This window comes from Pipistrellus hanaki (assembly GCF_964339955.1).
Source record: "Pipistrellus hanaki genome assembly, chromosome: 16".
In the NCBI taxonomy this organism is placed as follows: domain Eukaryota; kingdom Metazoa; phylum Chordata; class Mammalia; order Chiroptera; family Vespertilionidae; genus Pipistrellus; species Pipistrellus hanaki.
Window position 1 is genome coordinate 32,787,116 of NC_140518.1, and position 23,701 is coordinate 32,810,816.

The following is a 23,701-nucleotide window of genomic DNA, read 5'->3' on the forward strand; positions in this document are numbered from 1 at the left end:
AGCAAACACCAGGGAGCTCACTGGGCCACACAGGGAGGACGGCTCTCGGACTGTGAAAGCCATGCCTCCCACGCAGCTCACACCCTCCCGGCCGGAGGGCCACACAGTCCATGCGCACGCCAGCGTGCTACAAGTGCTTGCTGCAAGAAACATGCCTGCTTTAACTCAGCATTCCTGAAAGGTGACTACAAAGACTTTTAAAATTTTAGCATAACCATTAAACCTCACATAAATGGTGTTCTAAATTTTGGGAAACGTTGATCTTGTTCTTTTTAAAAATGTTTAAAAAAATTTATTGATTTGAGAGAGAGAAGGGGGTATGGGAGTGGGTGTGGGGGTGACAGGACACCCATTTGTTGTTCCAGCCATCGACGCATTCATGGGTTGATTCTTGTAGGTGCCCTGATCGGAGACTGAACCTGAAACCTTGGTATATTAGAATGATGCCCCAACTGAGCTACCTGGCCAGGGCATAAAATATGTTTTAAACAAATGTTTTGTGATTGAATTTATTGGGGTGACATTGGTTCATGAAATTATGTAGGTTTCAGGTGTACAATTCTGTAATACATCATCTGTGTGTTCACTACCCCGAAGGTAGACATTTTCTTTTTAATATTTGAGTGGACTGAAGTCTAGGAAGGTGTGTTCAAGATGCTTCACTGTTGACACAGACCTTGAATTTGGGCCTGGACCTGCCCCTTCCTGCTCTCTGTCCATTCCTCCCACCACACTCTGCCTCTGTCTCTGAGTCTGAGGCTCCCCTGGGATAGGACTCAGGAGGAACCCTCGGGGTAGCTGACGGGTGACAGGAGATCGGAGCAGGGACCACAGGGGCCGGGATTAGCCTGTTTGGATGGGAGCAGCAGCAGGAGGGGGTCGCCCCCTTCGAGGATGTCTGCACGGGTCCAGCTGGGGGTGGAGGGGGTCTTTTCCCAGCCCTTCCCCTCCCAAGCTGGCAGTCATCCGGGGAGACTGAGGGCAGCTGAGTGCGGCTGGGGCTGGTCAGTGGCGGCAAAGCTCGTCTTGTCTTTTCTCCTCCAGCTCAAAACAGGCACGTGTAGCCCTTAACTGACGTGCTAGCAGGGGCAGCCCTAACAGGAGGAAAACTGATTTATTGCTTTATAAAAAGGAGTCTGATAAAACTTAAAACAACAAACAAAAACTAGAAACCTAAAAATCCACACCCCCCCCCTCGCTGCGCCCAGGAAGTCCCAGACACAGCTCTGGGGCACGTCCTGGTGGGAGGATGGGTAAATCAGGCCGGCCTGGCAGAGGAGAGGGAGGCCTCCCCATAAACAGCTCAGGGCCCTGGAGGAGTCTGCCAGCAGGGGGCGCCGTGGCTCCACAGCCGCCCACAAGTTCCCAGATGAGCCAGGCTGGCTCCTGGGCGCTGAGCCTGCTGCAGGCCTGCCTGGCTCCTGGGCGGCTCTGGGAGAATAACCAGATACCCAGAGCCCACACCCTACCACCCCTCTCTCACACAGCTCACATGTACACACTCACACACACAAACCCCTGGACCCCTCACTGCCTACCTCCCCATCAGGGCCCTCCGGCCTATCAGCCACAGCCTCACTCCACTCCCACAAGAGCTGCATGTTGGTGCCCCTTTAATTCCCTTCAGGCCACAGGCTGGATGGCGGGTGGCAGCACGAACTTGCTCTCCACGTAGATGCCGAGGTCCTTTGTCCCCGGCTCCGAGCCTCGAGTCCACCCCACCCCCATCCCGTCCCCTCCCCTGCTCTCAGCCAGGGGTCCTCTCCACAGGCCGCACACGGGAGGACAGGCCCGGCCTGGCCACGGGGGGCTGGGACCACAAAGGCGTTAGCACCACAACAGGAAGCGGGTCCTTCCTTCCTCAGGCAGCCTCAGACTGACCAGGGGAGGAGACGAGGGGCCGGGCGAGGGGGTGCGGACAGTGCAGGCCTTTGTCCTCGGGCAGGCGTGGCGGGAGGGCATGCAGCTGAGAGGCAGGTGGTAGGCAGTGAACGCAGATCCCTCTGCTTTGGCGAGGGGCAGAATCCAGATGCAGGAGGGCGAGGGCCTGACTGCCAGGGCTCCTCCTGGCTCCTCCTGCGGGTACCAGGGCCGCTCCCAGGTGGCAGAGCGAAGCCCGGGGCACCCTCTTCCGGCGGCAGGGAAACCCCCCGCGGGCCCAGGCCCTCCCTGTCCTTCCACAGCAGAGCCCCGAGGCAGGGCCGGGGCCCGGGAGGGCGCACGGACTCCGGCGTGGAGGAGAGCTTCCTGGGGGCATGGCGTCCTCTGGGGTGGGGGGAGGACACTGTGAGTCACGGACAGGGGCAGGAGGCCACAGTTCTGAGGTGGTGGGCGCTACACGAAAGCCTCCTGGTTGGACGAGCCGTTGAGCTTGAGGAAAAGCTTGTCGTCTTCCCTCTTCTGCTGCAGCTGCCTCTCCAGCTGGCGCCGGTAGCAGATGAGGTAGAGGGGGAGGCAGAACCCCAGCAGGCTCATGACCAGCAGCCCCACGTTCACCTGGGGCGGCAGGGATGGAAGCTGCCGTCACACGGGGCAGGGGACCAGGTGGGGGCTGTCCGATCCCAGACCCTTCCTCACCCTCGGGTTTGGGGCAGGGGAGAAAGCCCCAGGACGGGAGCGGAAAAACAAGCTGGAATGTCCCAGAGGCTGGAGGGCCACATTCCAGCACCAGCATTCCCTCCCTCCGGGCCTGCCCTCTGCCTCCCGGCACCCCCAGCCCTGACCTCAAACCTACTCATCTGAACCTCCCGGGGCTGGGGCAGGGACAGCAGCTAGATTCTCCTTATCTCACATCGGGTCCAGAAAGGGCCCTTTTCTCCCCTGGCCAGCCGCCAGGCACAGGGCGCTCTGATTCCATCTGAGCCAAAGCCCCCAAACTTCTTGTCTCTGGGGCTCCGGCAGCCCCGGAGCAATTCCTCTCAGCTCCGCCCAGCAGAGCGGGCCAGGAGCCTGTCACCCGCTGCCCCTGCCTTCTTACCCACAGAGGGTCTCCCTGGAGGGGGCCCATCATGGCCAGGAACAGGGGCTGCTGCAGGAGAGCGAAGAGCGCGCTGACCAGGGACTGCAGTCCGGTGAGGCTGCCGAACTGGGTGGAGGGGTACCTGCAGGGCGATAGACAACCGTCACCGGAAGGCACTCCCAAGCTCTCCAAACGCCCTGGCCTCGGCCTGGCCCCGGGGGCGCTGGTGCCAGAGGAGAGGCAGGATGAGCCTCAGAGAATGACTGGGCAACTAACTGCCTTCAGATGACGTTCCGCCCAGCAGTCGTGCAAAGTGAAATTCCCTTTTGCACCAACCCAAGGCCCCAGACCCTGGGGAGGACCCACCCTGCCCAGGTGTGCCCGGGCCTGTGGGTGCCTGGCTGAGCTGAGTGGCGAGTGTGGTGCCAGCGGGAGCTTGGGAAACGGGCCGAGGGAGCAGGACGGGGGCCGGGCCGGGCTCTGCGGTGCCCTCATCCAGAGGGGCATTGCGTAATCACGGAAATGTGGCATCAGAGCTCTTGGCGACTGCCTCAGACCCTGCCCAGGCAGCCGCAGCTTCCTCCAGGCCTGGTGGGTGGGAGGCCTGGTGTGACCCCCACGCAATGTGTTGGGAGGGGGAGAGGCAGGTTAGCAAGCTCTTAGCAAACATCAGGCCTTGGGGCCCAGCGGTGGAAGGGGCTCCGAGTGGGAACAATTTCATCTCTGGTCAGAGAGAGACAGTGGGTGGTGTTCAGGTTCCAGTTTTTGAAACCAGCCCCGGCCCAAGGAGGAAGAACGCTGTGGTTCCTTGTGCATGGGGGCCTCTGGGGAGAAGAGGCAGGGTTCGTTGTAGCCACGCCCCGAGAAGGCTGTGGGTAGGAGGCCAGCCCGGTGAGATTCTGGGTGAGAATGTCTGATATGTTCTGGGCTCAGTGATCCAGGTTCCTGCTCCTGCTGAGGGTCATTTGAACGTCAACACGGAGCCTGGGGCAGCCGGAACCCACCCCGGCCTTCCCATGAGCAACCAGAGGCAGCCAACTCGGTGGAGCAGCGGCCCCCGGGGCACCATGAGCTGCACAGAGGTACTGCCTGGCTGAGGACTGACTTCGTGCTAAATGCCAAGGCTTGTGGGCATCCAACTGTCTGCCCACTGACCCACCTCCTGCCAGGTCTGGCCTTCCCCTGACACACCCAACAAGGCCCTGGTACCTGTCCCCGATGCAAGAAAATGAACCCTGAAAGGGCAGGCTGCCCCCCTCAGGCCCGTGGTCCCACCACACACCCCCATAAGCCCCTCCCTCACCCTGTCACCAGGCCACCCGCAGGTCCCAGGACTTACACGGCGGCGTACAGGCCCCCAATGGCAGAGTGGATGAATCCCCGCACAATTGTGTGCAGGATGAAGGAGAGGATCTGAGGGAGGGAGAACAGAGTGAGCAGAAGACGGTGCGGACCCTCACCCTGTGCCCTACCCCAGTTCCTGGTCCTGAGCAACGGGGGCGCTGGCAGCCTAGCGTTGGCTCTGCAGGGCCAATTCCCGAATCTTTAGAATTCTTCAAGGCAGTTGTTTAGCACAGTCATTATGGAAACTGACATTTCATAAACTTCCGATTAAACAAATTACATTAAAGACACAGGTAATGAATACTCAAAACTTATCACTTTCTAATTATTCTACTGTGTTACTATGATCTATGTTCTCAAGGTTTTTGTATGGTGGAAGAAAATACCACAGGATGGTGGGATACTGTGATTCTCTTACCAACCCCACAAGGGGTGACGTCATACTGGCTGAAAAATCAGCCACAGTGAGAGCAGTTACACCATGGAAATTGCCAAATGCTGAAAGTCCCTGTACCCCGCCACAGCCCCACCGAGGGTCTGTTGTGAAATGTGTATCCGTAGCACTAAGCAGGAGGTCACGAGTCATGACTGGATCCTGCTGTTGCTGACCAAGGACTGTGGCGAGGTCTCCCTGCCTGGCCCCTCAGGCCCCCACGTGCCGCACCGAGGAAAGCTCTGCCGGTGAGAAGGCACTGCTGGCAGGCTCTGCGAGTTCTGAGAAGCACTGGCTAGCGGTGCAGAGGCACAAGATTTGTCCACGTGGCCACCAGGACCCTGTTTGCTCTTCAGACAAAGCCCTGCCCTCCTCCTCAGCAGCCAGGACCTGTCCCTGGGACGTGGGCAGTGGAGGGGGCAGAGGCCACTCCCTGCTCAAAGCGGGCTGTGCCCCAGTGGGCAGGCCCATACCTGGGCGGGCTCCCCCTTTCCACTTCAACTGCCCGGTTGCTTTTTCATAACTTTTCTTCCAATGAGAACTCAAAAAAATAAAAATAAAAATAGACTGTCCCCACTAGGCACTGCCCCTCAACTGGACAGGTGGCCAGGGTCTGCCAGTGCTGCGGAGAGGGCAGCCACCAGGGGCCAGGAGGGCGCCCGGGAGGGAACAGCAGTCCCACCTGGAACCGGTGCACGTTTCCAGCAGTTTACTCTGATCTGATCGGCACGCCCCGGGGTCAGCACAGTCACGTGACAGTGCCCCTGGGCGGTGCACACCTGGTATTCAGGCTTCCTCAACCCGTGGCCACTTGTGAAAAGGAAGGGACTCTTGCTTTCATCTTGGACCGGGCTCACGATAACATCTGACCTCGGGCCACACCCACCTGGGAGCCAGGCCTTCACTCAAGTCCCTTCAAAGTCCCTTATCTTGGGGGTTGGGGCCGGTACATGTTCATGGACCTACGGGTGGAGTCAGGCGGATGGTAATCTCCGCCAAATGTTAGGTTTCAAAAGCATCAGAAATCTGTGGAACGAAATTAAGCTTTTGAACCCAGATGCCGATCTTTTTCCACTCTCTGCAATGGAGAGGCCTTGTAAGCATTCTTGTGTCTGAGGGACAGATGTTCCCACCGACACCAGATTAGCCAGACCTCAGATTTCAGTGGTTGAGCGATGCAAACTAAGTAGCCACACAACTACCCAGCACAGTTCTGGAAAATAGTATGCACAAAGCCTGGCAGGTAAGAGGCTCTCGGTATAAACAGCAGGGGGCTGGTGAGTTGGCTGAATTAAATGAATGAAAAGCCACCGTTTTCTTTGTCCCCTTCTGGTCTTGCACTTTTTAGTCTCATTGTACCCTTACCCCACCGGACCTCTCCCTTTCCCCACACCCACCTGTAGAGGCAGGTTGGGAATGAGACACGTCACCCCAAAGCCCACAAGCAGCACGTTGGTGAAGGCAAAGGCCCGCATGGCGTTGGTGACCTTCTGGATCTGCCGGTCTCGCTTCTTCTTCGTCTCGCCTCTGCAGACACAGAGCACACACTGGAGGAGGGTGGCACAGGCTCCCTGGAGGAGGGTGGCCCCAGGAGTCCCAGCTTGTGGACAGCTCAAGACTCAGGCCACCCACACACTTTAGGGACCATTGGAGCTAGACCTCCTGCACTAGGGACACTCCCACTGCACCCCCTTGACTGAGCCCTGAGCATGACTCTCAGGGGACAGGTCCGAGATGAAAGGTGTGACATCAACACCCTGCTTGGCTTCAGTGAAGACTGAGCTCAAATGATGAGGAGGGAAGGAGCAGAGTGTGCCCACGTTAGGACGAGGCAAAGCCTGGCTTCGTCATTGGCTTCAACGTCCCCCAAACCCTGCGGGAGCTGAGGTAAGGCAGATAACAAGTCCAATGGGGAGGGAGTGGCTTTCCCCTTGGGCGAGCAGGAGGTAGTGACACAGAAACAAATGGGCAGCAGATGGGACTGGAATGGGCACAAACCACCTCTTGGCGGTAGGGCCTGACCCAGATAACAAAGCCTTCTCTGTAATTACTTCCTTGTGGATCCACCGATTCCTGTCTCACCACCCACAGATGCCCCGTGGACAGCTGTGTGCCTCCAAGGAGGAAGGCCAGGTGCTGGGGGATGCGTAGGGAGTCTCAGGCCCACCGCTTCCTCGGACACGTTATTCAAACTCCTAGCTTCCGGTCCCCCTTCTGTAAAACGGGTGTCACCCCAGCACACACCTCCGCGAGGTGCTGTGAGGCTTAACTGAGATGGTGCATGAAGTGCTTGGGACAGGGCCTGAGACAATAAACAACAGTTTATTATACAGAAGGCAGAGTCACAGAAGACAGCACTTAACTCATCCTCTGATCTTAGGGCCCAACCCTTACCTAAGGTAAGGCTCCGGTGCCTTATTGAAGGCTCGTGATGATGAACAAATCTATTCACACCTATTACAGTTACGGTGACTTACTGTTCTCGCCGTGGCCTGAGCCTTGTAGGCAAGGCAGCACTGATTTAGGGCCCTTCACCCGCTGTGTTTCTCATGCTGAGCATCTGAGTGTGGTTCTAAAAGCAGAATGGTGCCGGGACTGGTTTGGCTCAATGGATAGAGCGTCGGCTTGGGAACTGAAAGGTCCCGGGTTCGATTCCAGTCAAGGGCATGTACCTTGGTTGCGGGCATATCCCCAGTAGAGGGTGTGCAAGAGGCAGCTGATCGATGACTCTCTCTCATCGATGTTTCTCTCTATCTCTCTCCCTTCCTCTCTGTACAAAATCAATAAAATATATTAAAATAAATAAATAAATAAAACCAGAATGGTTTGACTGCACACTGACCTTCCTCTTGTGTCTCCTCTTCCTTTATCTAACTCAGTGCTCCCCAATCCGCAGCCTACCATGAAGAAGCCACAGCCCTGAATGTGTGCTGAGCTGAGCAAGCCAGTGTCTTAAAGCCCCGGGGAGAGTAGCCTCGGGCACCTCTCGCGCCTCTCCTGCTTGCTTTACAACCTGCCCACCACACATACCCGTCCCTGCCTAACATCTGACTTGGGAGGGGAGGGGAAGGAGACACGCTTCTTTCTCTGGGGCCAAGAGCCAGGCCCGGGTGCTGCCTACGCACTGGTTGGCGTCTTTCTCCTCGGGCTCATCTGTGGCATCTTCACACTCCTTCATCCTCCAGTCCATGATGTAGCCGATGATGGGGGCCGTCAGCAGGCAGAGGAGCTGGAGCACACCGAAAATGGAGGTATAGAGGCTCACTGGGGAGGAAGAAGGCTGTGTCACGGGGGGTTCCTGACCGAGGCCGGGCGCGGGCACCGGGCAAAGCCCGAGACCCCACAGGTCATCCCCAGACCCCCCTCGTGTCACTGCGGATCTGGAGGGGGGCCGAGACCTTAACCTCCGAGGTCAGAGCTGGCACGGGGGTAGGCACCCTATTCTAAGGTGACCAGACGTCCCGATTTTTAACAATTTGTCCCGCAGCGTTTTAAAAACAGTCCTGATTTTTGGAAAGAAGATTTTTAACAATTTATCCCAGCGTTTTAAAACAGTCCCAATTTTTGGAAAGAAGATTTTAAATTGTTAAAAATCGGGACTGTCCCGCCAAAAGCGGGATGTCTAGTCACCTTACCCTATTCTGTTCTCCAAATCCCCTGCTTGTTCCCAAGAAGCAGCAAGGGAAATCCAGTGTCACAATGGCTCCCCGAGGCGCTGCGGGGCGTCTCTGACTTGGGAGCCACAAAATGACAAAGCCTGGCCGGAGGCTTGTATAAGACTGGCCATTACTCCGCCGCCTTAGAAACACACCAGGAGCACGTCACTCACAGGGATCCCACGTAAGGGCTTTCATCCTCAAAGAGCTCAAAATCAAAATGGGATTTTGGTTGTTTTTTTTTTTTTGGGGGGTGGGGGAGGCAAATGGAAACTGAAAGTTGGCTACCCCAGCCCACCCGCCCCACCCACAGCTCTGCCCGAGAGGGATGTTCGCATTCAACGCAAGGCCTTTCTCCACTGAGCAGAGACTGGCTGGGGGGAATGTTGCAATGCTGGGTACGAGGGTACGAGAGGTCAGACACGGCATCCCAACCCCCAGCAAAGCATCTGGCACCCCGGGTCTCCCCGGACACCAGGGCTGGTCTCCTGTCCACCCCCTGCTTACCGGCGGCCATCACTGCATCAAGAGAGCAAAGTGAAAAGGCAGAAAGGGAGCACAGTTAGCAGCGGAAATCTCAGGGATTGTTACAGGGAGACGGGCACGGAGGCTGGCTAGCTCTGGGCCCGGCATACAAGTCATTTCCCCCCTAGACCTGCCTCTCAGAGCACCCATGGGTGGCTGGGCTGGAGCCAGGCTTTCAGGAGAGGAGGTGGGAGGGGGCCCAGCACGGGCGCCTGCTGACCTTCTCCTGTCTGCCGGGGTCTCGGTCATGTGCAGCCGGGCCCAGTCACGGGCGGGGCTGGTGAATCAGGCCTGTGGTTTCCCGGGGACCATGATGGGAAGTAGTGTGGGTGCAAAAGGCTGGGCAGAACGCACTGTCGCGTGGCCCTCTGGGAACACTGCTCTGCCACAGCTGTGCTCCGAGGGTACGAGAGGTCAGACACGGCATCCCAACCCCCAGCAAAGCATCTGGCACCCCGGGTCTCCCCGGACACCAGGGCTGGTCTCCTGTCCACCCCGCGGCCCCCTGACCCCGAGGCCACCCCGCTGGGCACAGTCCGGGTTGTGGGGGTCATGCACAACAGCTCCCGGGAGCAGGATGGGGAAAACGATGCCCTGTCAGCTGCAGATGGTATTTCCTGGCCCCACTTCCTCTCCTTCGTGAAACGGACTTTCTGAGTGTGGGAAACAGTGAAAAAAGAGCAGCCAAGGATTTCTCAGAGAACTTGAGTAAAAAGCCATGACTCAGCAGCAGGCAGCTTTGCCTTCTCAGGGCCAGGGAGGACCCTTCTCTGGACCCTCTGGGGTCTCCACCTCCCTGGGCCTGAGACTGTTAAATAGAGGGTGTTGAGACATGACAGATCAGCTTTCCCCGAAGCTCAGTCCACAGATTTTAACGAGAGTTACACAACGAAACCGCTCCTGCGGTAGAAATAAGGGGGGACGTCACTAGACTCAACAGAGCTAAGTAAGTCATTTTTTTTCCTGTAAAAAGCAGGGCCTTCCCTCTGTCGGCATTCATCATGAAATGTGCGAGGGCAGTGACAGCGCTCCTCCACGGGCCCTGTGCACAGTGGAACCAGTGTTATCTGGCGCCCGCGTCATCTTTCCCACCCGGCCGGCTGGGTCCCTTCCACAAACTGCATTTGTGTTTGATTCCTTACACACACACCCCCGCCCGAAAACAATTACACTAACCAAACGCTGTCAATGAAGAAGCATTTACCGAAGGTGTTTGTCCCGCTCGGGGTGACTAACGCTGACTCAGCGAGGCCCCGAGGAAGTACTGACTTTCCTTGTAGAACCAAAACCTCTAATCTGCTCCAGCCCTCGGTGCTGTTTTGGGAAAGTGGTGTGCGGGTTATCAGTTTTGTTTACCAGCCGGAGCAGGTCTGGACTGGATCGCACATGTGAGGAAGCTCCACCCGGCCCCACTGCCAGCCCGGGGCACTGATCCCAGTGCGGGAGGGGGGGGGGGGGCCGTGCCCCAGTCTCCAGCCGAGCCGGCCTGGTCCCACTGCCCCGCCCCCACCCCGCCGGCCCCGGGTGCTCCACACCCCACCGCTGCCGTTTCCCAGGGGATCCTGGCATTGGGATGGCTTGGCTGTCTGTCAGCGGGTTCTCAGGTAGAGTGCTCAGTTCCCAGTAATGTTTTCATTCACAGACACGCCAACCCTCAGGCAATGAAAACATACATCTCCCTCCCCAGATGCACACAGTTATTCTAGTCCTCCCTCCCTCCCTAAACCGGGACTCCCTCATGGGACTGCGATGAAATGGCTCAGACCAGCACGGGGCCACTCGGACGCTGCCATTTCCCAGCCCAACACCGCCCAGCCGGCCGGGCAGCGGGCCCGACCTCAGGCGGCAGGAGTGACCACCAGTGGGGGAGGGGACCCTCTTATGGGGCGGTGCCCCGAGGCCCAGGGCCGCCCACCTTTGTCCTGGTCCCCGCTGACCAGGAACTTGAGGATGCTGTTCATGGCGCCCATGTAGAAGATGAGCCGCAGCTGCGTGACGCACATGGTGACCAGGCTGAGCAGCAGGATGGGGCTGAAGATGCTGTGCATGAAGGAGGGCGCCGCTGCGGGGAGAGGGCACAGGGTTCAGGGACAGCCGGGCCCCGGCCTCCATGGCCCACGGCCCACCTGGCGTTCAGGGGCCCGTGTGGGGAGGGGAGGCCAGTTCGCTGACCAAACCATTCCCTGCTGGCTGGGAGGAGGGGCCCGGTGAGGTTAAAGGCAGCGGGGGGGGGGTTTCCAGAGTGGGGTCACCCAGCTGTGTAAAACAAGTCCCTCATCCTCTCTGCGTATGTGAATGAAATGGATTAGTGACTGGTATTTGTCATCTGAACCCCGGGGTGGATGGTGCTGGCCGCCCTATAGGGATGAAGTGGGGATTAAGTGAGATGAGACCCACAAAGTCCTCAGACGTGCTGGCCCTCTGGGGCCAGGGTTTCCAGATCTGGATTGGCCACTCCTCCCTGTGCTGGGGTGTGGGTGTGAGGCGGGTGTGGGTGTGAGTGTGGGTGTGGGTGTGAGTGTGGGTGTGGGTGTGAGGCGGTGTGGGTGAGTGCAGGTGCCCCTAACGGGTCAGGAAGGCGAGGCCCGGCGGTACCTGCGGCATCGGGCTTGCACTTGACCTCCAGGTCCACGGTGGACAGGCAGAGCTTGTGGCCCTCCTGCAGGGCCGCCTGCTCCTTGTGGCTCCGCATGGAGCTGCCCACGCTCAGGCGGCGCCCCACGGTCGTCACCTGCTTGTAGAACTGCTTCCCCGTGATCTTGTGGTCGAAGCCCAGCCAGCTGAACTTGATCTTCACCCTGGACGCCACAGGAAGTGCCCGTCAGTGCCGCCCGGGGCCGTAACTGGGGTGGGGCTGGGGACGGACGGCACGCCACTTACGTGTAGTCCATGTCCTCTGGCCCCGGGAAGGGCTCCAGAGGCCAGTTAAAGAAGCAGTTGAGGAAAACCAGGCCGGAGCAGCCGGCCCAGACCACGAGGATGATGATGAAGGAGACACCGAAGTCGTAGATGACCTGAAAGGCACGGGGGGCGGGGGCGGGGCCCGGGGCAGAGTTAGCACCGGAGGCCAAGTGGGTAGCAGGCAGGGTCACCTGTGCTGAGCTCGTGAGGAGGCCCAGCCCGGTCACTGCCCCCCGGTGGTGATTGGTCATCAGATTCCGCATCCCGAGGACCCCAGCTCACCCTGGCATGTCCTTAACCTTGGACAGATGTCCCTTCCTAGGAGAGGCCTTCCCTGACACCTCCCTCCCCCCATCACTGACACTGGCTCCCAGGGAGCAGCCCTGGCTGAGAAAACCGATGTCTCCATTAATTGACTCGCCCAGTGTTAGTGCAGCCCCTGAGGACAGGAGCCCGTAGCCTTGTCCGCAGATGTGTCTGCAGCGTCTCCAAGGGCACGTGACAGTGTGAGAAATACCCGGGGGACGAGCAGGTGGCTGTCTCGCTTTCCTGCTCGGAGAGGAGGGTGTAAGACCGTCACGTGTCCTTGCGGTATTGTGGTGGGGGAGGCAGGGGCGACCCCCCTGGAGTGGCAGGGGGAAGCCCGCCGAGCACAGCATCTCAGCTGTAGCTGTCAGGACTGCGATTTATTCCCAGAACCGGAGTCCCCGGAGTCCTGGCTCCCCAGGGCGAGACCGGCAGCAGCTCAGCACTGAGGCGGGAGGACGAGGCACAGGCAGGCTTCCCTGTACTCCGGAGTGAGACTCCCTAAAAGCCACAGGGCGGCTGGCCCCAGGCCCTCCACGCACTTGGATTCCCCGGGAGACCAGCCCACACCTGCGCCTCCTCCTCCTCGATGGCCCCGCACCGCAGGGAACGGGATTGCACGGGGCCGGCGCCAGAGCAGGGAAAAGCCCCTTCCCAAGCCCCGGTGGGAGCAACAGGATCTGGAGGAGGAACCGGGCTGACGGCCCGCCCGGGAGGTGCTGCTTCCCCCTGACCCTGTGTGACTTCCAGGGGCTCAGAGTCCTGCCGGGGAGGGAAACAGCTGAACCAACTTGGCCGAGAGCAGCGCTCTGGCTGACGGCGAGGAACAGCCCAACAACAACAGGCCTGGGGGTGGGGAGACGGGAGCTGGGACAGACTCACCCAGCCCCTTTCTGCCCCACCCCACCCCACCGCCGCCCAGAAATGCCAGGCAGCCTGTGGGGACGGCCTGTGGGGATATGCTTTCATTTTCCGGCCCCCAGGCCAAGTGCGGTTCTTCCCTGGCTCCCAGGTGCATCCTCCCAGGTGCGGGTGGTGGGGAGGGGCCGGCCTCCGCTCCCGCAAGCATTGCGCTCTTCAGAGAGGGCCGGGGGAGCGTGGAGAGAAGCCTCTGTTCAGACACTGACACAGAATAAATGCCACACCCTCACCTTGATTCCCGGGAAGGTGACTGCTGAGGAGGCATAGGATCCGATCATCAAGGCAATAAACGTGGAGCGAAGGTCGCCGAACATGTTGGGCAGCTGTGAGACAAGAGGCAAGGGCAAGTTCAGCGGCGAGGGGGGCGAAGGAGGGATGAAGGAGGGGGGGAGAGGATCAAGGCTCAGCAGGCCCTTTTCCTTATCTGCTCTCCGCCCTGGATTCACAGCATTAGTCCAGGTAATGACTACAACGGGAGGTTTTCCCTCCCGGCCTGAGGTTGATGAGGGCGGAGGAGGAGTGCAATGCAGGATTCGGACCCCAGATGTGAGGACAGAGCCGTTGGGACTTCCTGGCTGGCAACTGTCCCTCCTCATTGCTCCCACAGCCCAGGGGCCTTCTCGTCTTTACAGGAAGACACTGAGATGCGAGCGAGCCAAGCTGGGAGACAGGCATCCCTCAGAGGGGGCAAGTCAGTTAAAAATAAGAATCTATTTGGGGACAAGAGTGTCATTCTTATAAATAAAAATATCAAGTCCCAGAAGGACCAGATGTCAGCAAAAGCTGCTTTCAGTTCTGAGAGAGTAGATCTCTGGAAGGCGTCAATCAAAATTCTGCAGTTCCCTCCGCGCGGACAAGGGCACCGTCCTGGGAAGATTTCTGCTTCGGAATTTCTAAGTGCAAGGACGGCCCCAGAAATCATCACCTGAGAAGGCCGGTGGCTAAACACGCTGGGGCTCTCCTCGAAGTGAGGCCACTCTTGCATCGCACGTAACTTTATTCTGGGCTCATTCGACATAACTTCAAAGCTGGAACCCTCAGCGATTCCACACAAACCCAGGCATGTAACATAGGGCACTGCAGCCACGGATTCAGACCTGAGGCAAAGCGCCCTTCCCCACTCCTCCTCCCCCAGAAAACAGCCAGTCACCGCTTCTCTCCAGAACCTCGAGGAGGTTCCACCACCGTGCCTCGCAGAGGACCCCGCTCTGGACGCTAAGCCAGCCTATTTCATACTGTGTATATGTCCCCCTCCCTCACTTGTCTGCGATCATCCGGGGGTTTTATTAAACACGATGGCTTGCAAGCTGACCCACTGGTGCTGAACACAAGCAGTTTGAACTTGGCCTCACATCCTTTACCCACAACTAAAATGAATAGAGCACACACCAAATCGTCATGTTTTATACGATACAATGCTGTATGTAACTGTGTCTCAGGGAAACAGGGGAAAAACAAGGGACATCATCTAGCAGGGGTCCTCAAACTTTTTAAAGTGGGGGCCAGATCAGGGTCCCTCAGAGAGCTGGAGGGCCGGACTATATGAACTACTAATTCCTACTGTAACACCTCGGCTGCGCTCACTGCCCAAAAAACCTGGCGGGCCGGATCAGACTCCTCTGCGGGCCGCATGTGGCCCGCGGGCCGCAGTTTGAAGACCCCTGACTAGAGTAAAAACTTGGTGCTTCATATCTATTATGATCCTGTTCCTAACCTGAATTTCTGTTGAAAATGTTAATACAGATCTGGTTTCTGAGACAGACCATTATAAGGACAATAGCATTTTTGAAAATAAGTTTGTGTTTTCTTTAGGTGTTTTTTTTTTTTTTAATTGATTTCAGAGAGGAAGGGAGACGGAGAGATAGAAACATAAATGGTGAGAGAACCATTGATTGGCTGCCTCATGCACACCCCCACTGGGGATTGAGCCCACAACCCAGGCATGTGCCCTGACCAGGAACCGAACCTTGACCTCCTGGTTCATCGGTCCACGCTCAACCACTGAACCACGCCAATAAGTTTTATTTTTATTTTTATTTACTTATTTTTTAAAATATATTTTATTGATTTTTTACAGAGAGGAAGGGAGAGAGATAGCCAGAAATGTCGATGAGAGAGAAACATCGACCAGCCGCCTCCTGCACACCCCCCACTGGGGATGTGCCCGCAACTAACGTACATGCCCTTAACCGGAATCGAACCCGGGACCTTTCAGTCCGCAGACTGACGCTCTACCACTGAGCCAAACCGGTTTTGGCTGAAAATAAGTTTTAAATAAATTCTGATGTTGGGGGGGGGAGGGGGGGGACATTAAAAACTAAGAACTTTTGTGCTTTAAAGGTACATTAAGGTTTGAAAAAACAATGCACAGAAGAGAAAATTTTTACGACTCTCGTCTCTAATAAGGGACTTGTATCTAGAAAATATATAAAGAACTCCTACAACTCAATAATAATAAAAAAAAATAACCTATTTTTAAAATGGGCAAAAGATCTGAATAGATATTTCTCCAAAAAAACACACAAAAAAACAAATGGAGATATACTCAATGTCATCAATCATAGGGGGAATAAGAATCCAAACCACAACAAGACACTAATTCATGTCCTCTAGTGTAGCTACAATAAAAAGAAATTAGCTAATAATAATGGAGATATAGGCAGTGTTTCCCAACCTTCTCTCATGATGAGAATCACCTGGTGGAGTTGTTAAACCACAGATTCCTGAATCCCAACTAAGAAGTGCTAAACTAGAATTTTTGGGAACATATAGGTAAAATTGTATACTTAACTAGTGCTCTAAGACAGATTTTATATACAGAGCACTAAGTTAGGTATGCAATTTTACCTATATGTTCTCAAAAATTCTAGTTTAGCACTTCTTAGTTGGGATTCAGGAATCTGTGTTTTAACAACTCCACCAGGTGATTCTCATCATGAGAGAAGGTTGGGAAACACTGATATAGAGGAACCGGAGCCCTCACACTGCTGGTGGAAATGTAGACTGGTGCGGCCACTTTGGATAATAGTCTGGCAGCACCTCCAACAGTTAAACAGAGTTACCGTAGGACCCAGTCATTTCCCTCCTAGGTAGTCATCCAAGAGAAATTAAACAATACCCACAAAGAAACTTGTACAGGAATGCCTATAGCAGCCTCATTCACAATATCCCCAAAGCGGAAACAACATCAATGTCCATCAGTGAATGAATGGGTGAACAAAATGTGGTATGGCCACACAAGAGCACGTTAGCCAGCCACAAAAGGAAATGAAGTACTGACTCAGTACAACATGGATGAACCCTACGAAAACACGTGAGGTGAAAGAAGCCAGTCACAAAAGACCACCTATTGTATGACTGCGTTCACATGAAAAGTCCAGGCGAGGCACATCCACAGAGAACAGCTCAGTGGTTGCCGAGGGCTGGAGTAGAGGAAGCTGGGAGGAAACACGGAGGAAACGCGAATGGACACAGGGTTTCCATGTGGGGCGCTATAATTAATTATGCTGACAACTACACAACTGTGAATGTAGTGAAAACCAGTGAATTGTACACTTTAGGTGAATTACATGGCATATGAATTGTGTCTCAATCACTGTTAAAAACAAACGAACATGAATAAGGAATTCAAATGTTTTGGATCCCAGAATTAAAAAGGAACACCAGCCCTGGTGGGTGTGGTGCTCAGTTGGTTGGGCGTCGGAAAGGTTGCTGGTTCAATTCCCAGTCTGGGTGCGTGCCCAGGTTGCGGACTTGATTCCCCTGTAGGGAGTGTGCAGGAGGCAACTGGTCGATGTTTCTCTTTCACATCAATGTTTCTCTCCCTCTCTCTCGCCCTTTCCCTTCTTCTCTAAAAATCAATAAAAAGTCTTAAAAGAAAAAATGAAAAAAAAGGAACTTGAATCAGTCTAGGGCAGGGGTCCTCAAACTTTTTAAAGTGGGGGCCAGATCACAGTCCCTCAGAGAGCTGGAAGGCCGGACTATATGAACAGCTAATTCCTACTGTAACACCTCGGCTGCGCTCACTGCCCAAAAAACCTGGCGGGCCGGATCAGACTCCTCTGCGGGCCGCATGTGGCCCGCGGGCCGTAGTTTGAAGACCCCTGGTCTAGGGCATATGATATGAGGCCCAGGAGGCTGTCCAGGCTCCCCAGAGAACTCCCAGCCCACAAAGAGCTCTTCCAGCCCCGCGCAGTGGGTCCTCTGTCCACCCGGCCTTGTCAGGGAGGGTCAAAGGAGCACAGGGGGCAGGTGGAAATCCCCCAACAGGAGACAGAGTATGCGATGTGCTCATGCGTGCCTAGGCACACCCAGGTGAGCACCGTGGCACCAATCTTACTCTGTGCACACATGCTCCCAGGTATGCTGTGATTCAGAGGCCATGCCTCAGTTCCTGGGCTCACATATTTTGGCTTCTCCAAGCTGGCTACTCCAGCAAGGCAGCATGTAGGGGAGGCATCTCTGGGGCCATACCAGTCCCAGGGAGAGTCCAAAGCCTGGTTCTGATTGTTCGGAAGGGGGGAATGCCACTCCAGCCAGGGCGGGTGGAGGAAGAAAAGGATCAAAGAGGGCTCAGAATCCACCTGAGGAGTAAATGGAGGGTGCGAACAAAGGCTACGTGGTGCCGAGTCAGGCCAGGGAGACACTTTATGCAGTCCCTTTTATGCACAAAGGCTCAAACTTTCAACGGGGCCATGGATACTCCAGAGAAGCAGGCAGACAACCCTTTCTCTTTGTCCTTAAACTCCAGCTTGCCCTAACCCTAACCCAGGCTAGAGGCCAACAGAACAACAGGGGCTTGGGGCTAATATGCAACTCAGATCTGATCTTCTGGAGTCTTCTCCCAACTAGATCCAGGACAGGGAAGAACAGAAAGCTGGGCAAAGAGCTGCCTTCCCATCTGCCCCTGGGGGAGACCCCCACCCTCATGTCTGGACAAGGGCAGTAGCCTTCCAGCTGCCCTGCTTCTCCCAGCCTAGGACACTCTTAGCAACACCAAGAAAATTCTCCCCAACATGTGATGTTGGTCAGCAAGGTCATTACCAGGGGAGCATAGAGCCTCGGGGCAAACCATACCACTCAGTGTTCCCAGCATCATCATCCTGTATTTTAAACTATGATTTTTTTTTTCCTGGTTAGAAGGGCAATGCATGCCCACTGTAAAACATTTGGATATACTTTGTTATACATAAAGGATAAAATAAAAATCACCCTGATATAACCATGTTACCATTTCGGTATATTTCCCTTTAACTTTTTTCCTATAAATACCTATAACTTTCACCAAAATTGGGATCATATGCTAAATATTGTTTTTATAAACTTTTTCGTTTTTGCTCTATTATAAATGTTTTCTAAGTTCATATTCATCTTCAACATAGCTTGAGATAACTATCTGGTCCATACTTTCTGCATTTCTCTGATGTTGGGCCTAAGGGCCTTTTATTTATTTATTTAAAAATATTTTTATTGATTTCAGAGAGGAAGGGAGAGGGAGAATGAGACAGAAATATTAATGTTAAGAGAGTAATCATTGATCGGCTGCCTCCTGCACACCCAACACTGGGATGGAGCCTGCAACCCGAACATGTGCCCTGACCGGGAATCGAACCAACACCTCCTGGTTCATAGGTTGATGGCTCAACCACGGAGCCACGCCAGGCGGGCCCGCAGGGCCTTTTTAATTTTTATCATAAACAACAAATGAACATCCTTACATGAACATCCTTGGAGATAAATATATGTGCATATAGCTATTATTTCTTAGATAAAGTCCCAAAAGAGAATCAGTTGTCATACTCTGTGCCAAACTGCCTTCTAGAAAACTTATACCAATCGATCTTCCCACCAGCAGCAGAGGAGAGTGTCTGTTTCACTGTCGCCATTCCAACATTGTTCATTACCATTATTTTTATTTTTAATATTTGCTACTTCACCAATATCCTGCTGTGGTAAAATCCATTTATTTGTGTATATGAATGAAATGAATTGGTGACTGATATTTGTTTCAAAGTAATCTGGATGGGTGGGTGGAGGTAGAAATGAAACAAGAATGGCCTTGAGTTAATGGTTGAAGTTGCAAAATGGGTATATGATATTAGAGAGAATTATGCTATTCTCTCTAATATCATATATATTTAAACTTTCCATGATTAAAAATTTTTTTTAAACATACATTTATTTATTTTATTTTTTAAATATATTTTTATTGATTTCAGAGAGAAGGAAGAGGGAGAGAGAGAGACAGAAACACCAATAATGACAGAGAATCATTGACCAACTGCTTCCTGCATGCCCCACAGTGGGGACCAAGCCTGCAACCCAGGCATGTGCCCTTGACTGGAATCGAACCCGGGACACTTCAGCTCACAGACTGACACTATCCACTGAGCCAAACTAGCTAGGGCAAACATACATTTGTTGAATTACTAATGATTTTGGACATTTTTCTACAGTTTTAAAAATCATTTATATTCTCCATTTGTCCTTTTTTTTCCTATAAGGATGTTAATATTTTTATATTGATTTTGATTAGGCTCTTTATATATAAGGCAGTCACAATTTATTCATACACTGCAGGTATGTTTTCCTAGTTTGCCATTTAACTTCTTAGTTCATGGCTTTTTTTTTAAACCAACAGAAGTGTTGAAATAGGAAGTCAAAGTGTTTTTCAGCTTTTAGCATTTATGTCAGGTGAAATCTCTCTGAAAAGTACATCAAGAGTGACCTTGACCAACGAAACCCAAAGCATAAACATCCTGGCAGCAGTGGACACAGAAGAATAACAAGCACAGCAGAAGAGAGGGCTTCCCTGTGGACACTAATTATTTTTAAATGTTAATACTTATTGTGTGATCTTTTAAGCCACTTCCTTCCCTTCCTCCCAAAGCTGTCACGCCTGCCAGAAATATCCCCATTTGTTGTGCCCAGAGGCAGCTTGATCAAAGGATTTTCCTTATTATTAAGTGGTGGTATATCATAATATATAGCATGATTATATTAATATAATAATATGTTATAATATAGCATCATAATGATAGCACCTATTTGGAATATCTACTCTAAATCTTATCTTAAAAGCCCTCCAAACAGGCCTAGCTGGCATGGCTCTGTGGTTGAGCACTGACTCATGAACTAGGAGGTCTCAATTTGGGCACATGCCCAGGTTGAGGATCGACCCCCCAGTAAGGGATGTGCAGGAGGCAGCCGATCGATGATTCTCTCTCATCATTGATGTTTCTCTCTCTCTCCTTCTCCCTTTCTCTCTGAAATCAACAAAAAATATATATTTAAATATATTTTATTGATTTTTTTTTTTTTTTTTTTTTTACAGAGAAGAAGGAGAGAGATAGAAAGCTAGAAACATCGATGCGAGAGAAACATCGACCAGCTGCCTCCTGCAAACCCCCTACCGGGGATGTGCCCGCAACCAAGGTACATGCCCTTGTCCGGAATCGAACCTGGGACCCTTCAGTCCACAGACCAACGCTCTATCCACTGAGCCAAACCGGTCTTGGCAATAAAAAAATATTTTTTTTTAAATTAAAAAAACAAACCTCCAAACAACCTTAATGGGGCAGGTGTCACTTTTTACCCTCACTTAATGGTTAAAACACTTTAGGATTAGAAAAGTCATGGAACACCCGTAAGCTGGCAAGGGTCAAATTTGGGGTCCAAAGCAGGTCAAGTTTACGTGCACAACTGTTGGGCTGCTCTGTACACACTTCAGCTGGGCCCCAAACCAATGATCCTTACCCCTCATGCTTGTTAAGCATTCTGTCTGCTCTTGCTCTGATCCTCCTGTGAGACCCATCTGCTCCTCCCCGCGCCCTGGCCTTCCCTGGCTGACCTCCCATGGTCCTGGGCCACACAGTCAAAAGGACTCTCCTGTTTCATCTTCCCACCCGTGTCTCCTCCCCCCACTGGCCTCCACGCCTCTCCCTCCTCCTCTCCCTCAGCTACATGTAATGGCTGCTCAGAAGCCTGGTGATGGAGTGGCGGCTGAGTACTGAGCAGAGCTCTCTAGTGAGGGCCTCCAGGGCCAGGCGGAGGGAAGGGCCGGCTCTGCTGCCAAGAAGGAAGCGGGAGCCGAGCTGCAATGACAGATGCCGGGGCAAACACTCAGCAGAGAGTGTTTCCTGGCTCAGGAGTCACTGCACTCACAGGTGTGGGAGTGCAGGCCCCAGCCCCCAGGCCAGGGTGCTTCCGCCACCGCCCCTGCTGCCTGAGAGGGCAGGGCTGCGGTGGGCTCTGCCGGGCCCTCCGTGCCGGCCGGCCGTGCTCCCTCTCAGGGGATGCTGCTGGTGACTCATCCTCTCAGCCCCTCAGCTGCCCAGGAAACAGGCCTGGGCTGTGTAACCTTCCAGAGGGGAAAACAGCAGCTGCAGGCGGCCCTCCCCGGGGTTTCTGGCCACAGAGCAAGGCTACTAGATGAGAGGCCCGGCTGCAGGGCGGGGAGGATGGGATGCCTTCCCTAGAAGATCCTCTAAGATGTCTCTCTACCCAGGGGCCCCGAAGACAGCCCTTGGGGTTGTCAGTAGGCAGGGACCGAAGGGCCCCTGTGTAGCCAGCCACCTGACACTGACTTTCCAAATTTGTGGTTTCCGGAGCCCACCAGCTGGGGGCACACCCTGGCCCTCGGGGAGATGCCACGTGCAGCCTGGGCGGAGGCTGGCATGCTGGCCCTCAGGCCCCTTCCAGAGGTGAGCCTTGTCCTCAGGTGGCTGGCGTACACACCCACGGCTCCGTACAACCTGTACAGGGCAGGATCCAGGTGCCAGCCTAGACAAGCAGACTCAGCAAAGCCGGGCTGTTGCCTCACCCCAAACCACCCGGCAGCTCCAAGCACTCAGTGTCAGGAGCAGGTCCTTCCGGTCACCTTTCCGCTTCACTGCTGAAGGGGCGGGAGGACGGGGTCCCCTCCCCGGGCCCCTCCTCTGCCTGCCCAGCCAGGTCCGGCCCTGCCGGTGCCCACGACGCATTCTGTCCACCCCTGGACGTGTCACATGCTGGGCAGGTTCACAATGCGGAACCCTCGACGGGAGAATGTCCCCCAGGCCCACGGCGATCAGCTGACCGCACTGGGTTCACCAGGCACAGGGCAGACACGGAGGGGAGAAAGGGCTCCCGCTCCAGCCGAGCCCTGCCCACCTGGCCCCCGGGCGCGGGGAGAGCTGACCGGGCTGACTGCATCCTGTGCAAACAGGTCAGCCGAGCAGGAACGCTCCCCTCCAGCCCCGAGGGACACCTGCGTCTGGGCTGGGTTCAAACCCTCCCCTCCTCTCCTCTCAGGGGCTGACGGAGGGGTGTTTGTTCTGTTTCCTTCAGACCCAGATCCCCACCACCCCGGGATCATTTCTTCCTCCGGTTCAAGGTGAGCTTCATGGAACCAAACAGGAAAAGCCCACAGGGAAATGGTTCACTGAGGAGCCGGGCAACGTTTCGTAACCACTTTTCTGTGAGGGTTTCAGCTCAGAACGCCCCGTCCCGCCCGCTCGGACAGGGGTCGGAGTAATGAAGTGTAAGAGACGTGTCCACAGTGTTGGCTGCATCTGCTCCCATCTCTAAGCAACCCAGGCCCGGGATTGTGGGGTGGCGACCCAGAGACGCCGGCCCGGCCGCTGGCGGGTGTTTGTGCTCCGGCCAGTGAAGCGAGCTAAAGGGGATGTACAAACACACGGCCCTGAGCAAACAGGCCAGAGCGTGCTGCCCAGGTGGGGGCGGGGGGCGGGGGCTGAGGCTCGGCACCTGGGGAGTGCTCTGCACCCCTGGAACGGCCTGGCACCCTCCCCTGAGGACATCACCCTCTGCTGCAGGGGCCCGGAGCCCAGTGCTGGCCGCCGGGTAGCCCCCTGGTGTGGGTTCCCCGGACCCTCTGAGTCTCCCTCCCACCCACCTCCAAGGAAAGGATCGCCCATCAGCGGATCTCTTGGGCGCTGTGAAGTAGGTCTAGCTGCCAACCCATCCTGGCCTGCGGGGAAAGTTGAGGCCCCTCTCCACCAATTGAGGTGACAGCTTACAGGGCCTGTACATCTTTATACCACAACCCATGCAACACTGAACCCACTGGGACTCCAAGTCCCCAAAATAAGGTTTCTATGACAACACCCCCCCCCCCCCCAATTCCCAGGTTATCACGGAGCAATTATCCGCGGCCCCGCTGCAGTTGTAGGAGATTTCATTCAGATGCTCCCAAAGGCGACCCTGAAGACTCCTTTGTCCCCCAAATTAGAATACGGGTGGGAGACGCCAACAGACAGTGCCATTGTGCCGCTAGCTCGGGGTCACCGGGAGCTGCTCCCGACAGTTCTGCTTTTTAAAGGCCTGGGTTGTGTCAGTACGAGATTCAGCTCCGCTCAGCAGAAGCTGCGGCCAGCCCTAGCGCATTGCCCAAGAGCTCCAGGCCAGCCCTCGCTGACCGGCTGCTCGGTCCTCTTTCTGGGTCTGCTCTGGAGGCGGAGCAGCTGTCGGAGCCCCCATCTGAGGCCTCAGGAGGCAGGAGGATGCGCATGGAGAAGCCTCAGGCCAGGAGCAGCCGTGGAGGAGAAGGAGAGGACTTAAAAAGTGCTTAAGAAACACAAAAAGACAAGTTCGATCCCCAGCCCCTTCGGGCCATCGATGGGTCTCTCTCACACTGATGTTTCGCTCTCTTTCTGT

The 23,701-nt window shown here is 55.0% G+C and overlaps 1 protein-coding gene across 4 annotated transcripts in view; it reads right to left on the reverse strand.

Moving 5' to 3' along the window:
* Positions 1-495: 495 nt before the first annotated feature.
* Positions 496-23,701, reverse strand: part of SLC43A2 (solute carrier family 43 member 2) — a 45,971-nt gene continuing 22,765 nt past the window's right edge. For all 4 annotated transcript variants that reach the window (XM_084862960.1, XM_084862962.1, XM_084862961.1 and 1 more), the window contains 9 exons: positions 13,276-13,368; positions 11,798-11,931; positions 11,513-11,715; positions 10,833-10,979; positions 7,862-8,000; positions 6,134-6,263; positions 4,299-4,372; positions 2,978-3,101; positions 496-2,496 (listed from right to left, as the gene is read on the reverse strand). In XM_084862960.1, the coding sequence (XP_084719086.1) occupies positions 2,335-2,496; positions 2,978-3,101; positions 4,299-4,372; positions 6,134-6,263; positions 7,862-8,000; positions 10,833-10,979; positions 11,513-11,715; positions 11,798-11,931; positions 13,276-13,368 (1,206 nt within the window). In that variant the 3' untranslated portion in view covers positions 496-2,334. The remainder of the gene's footprint in view (positions 2,497-2,977; positions 3,102-4,298; positions 4,373-6,133; positions 6,264-7,861; positions 8,001-10,832; positions 10,980-11,512; positions 11,716-11,797; positions 11,932-13,275; positions 13,369-23,701) is intronic.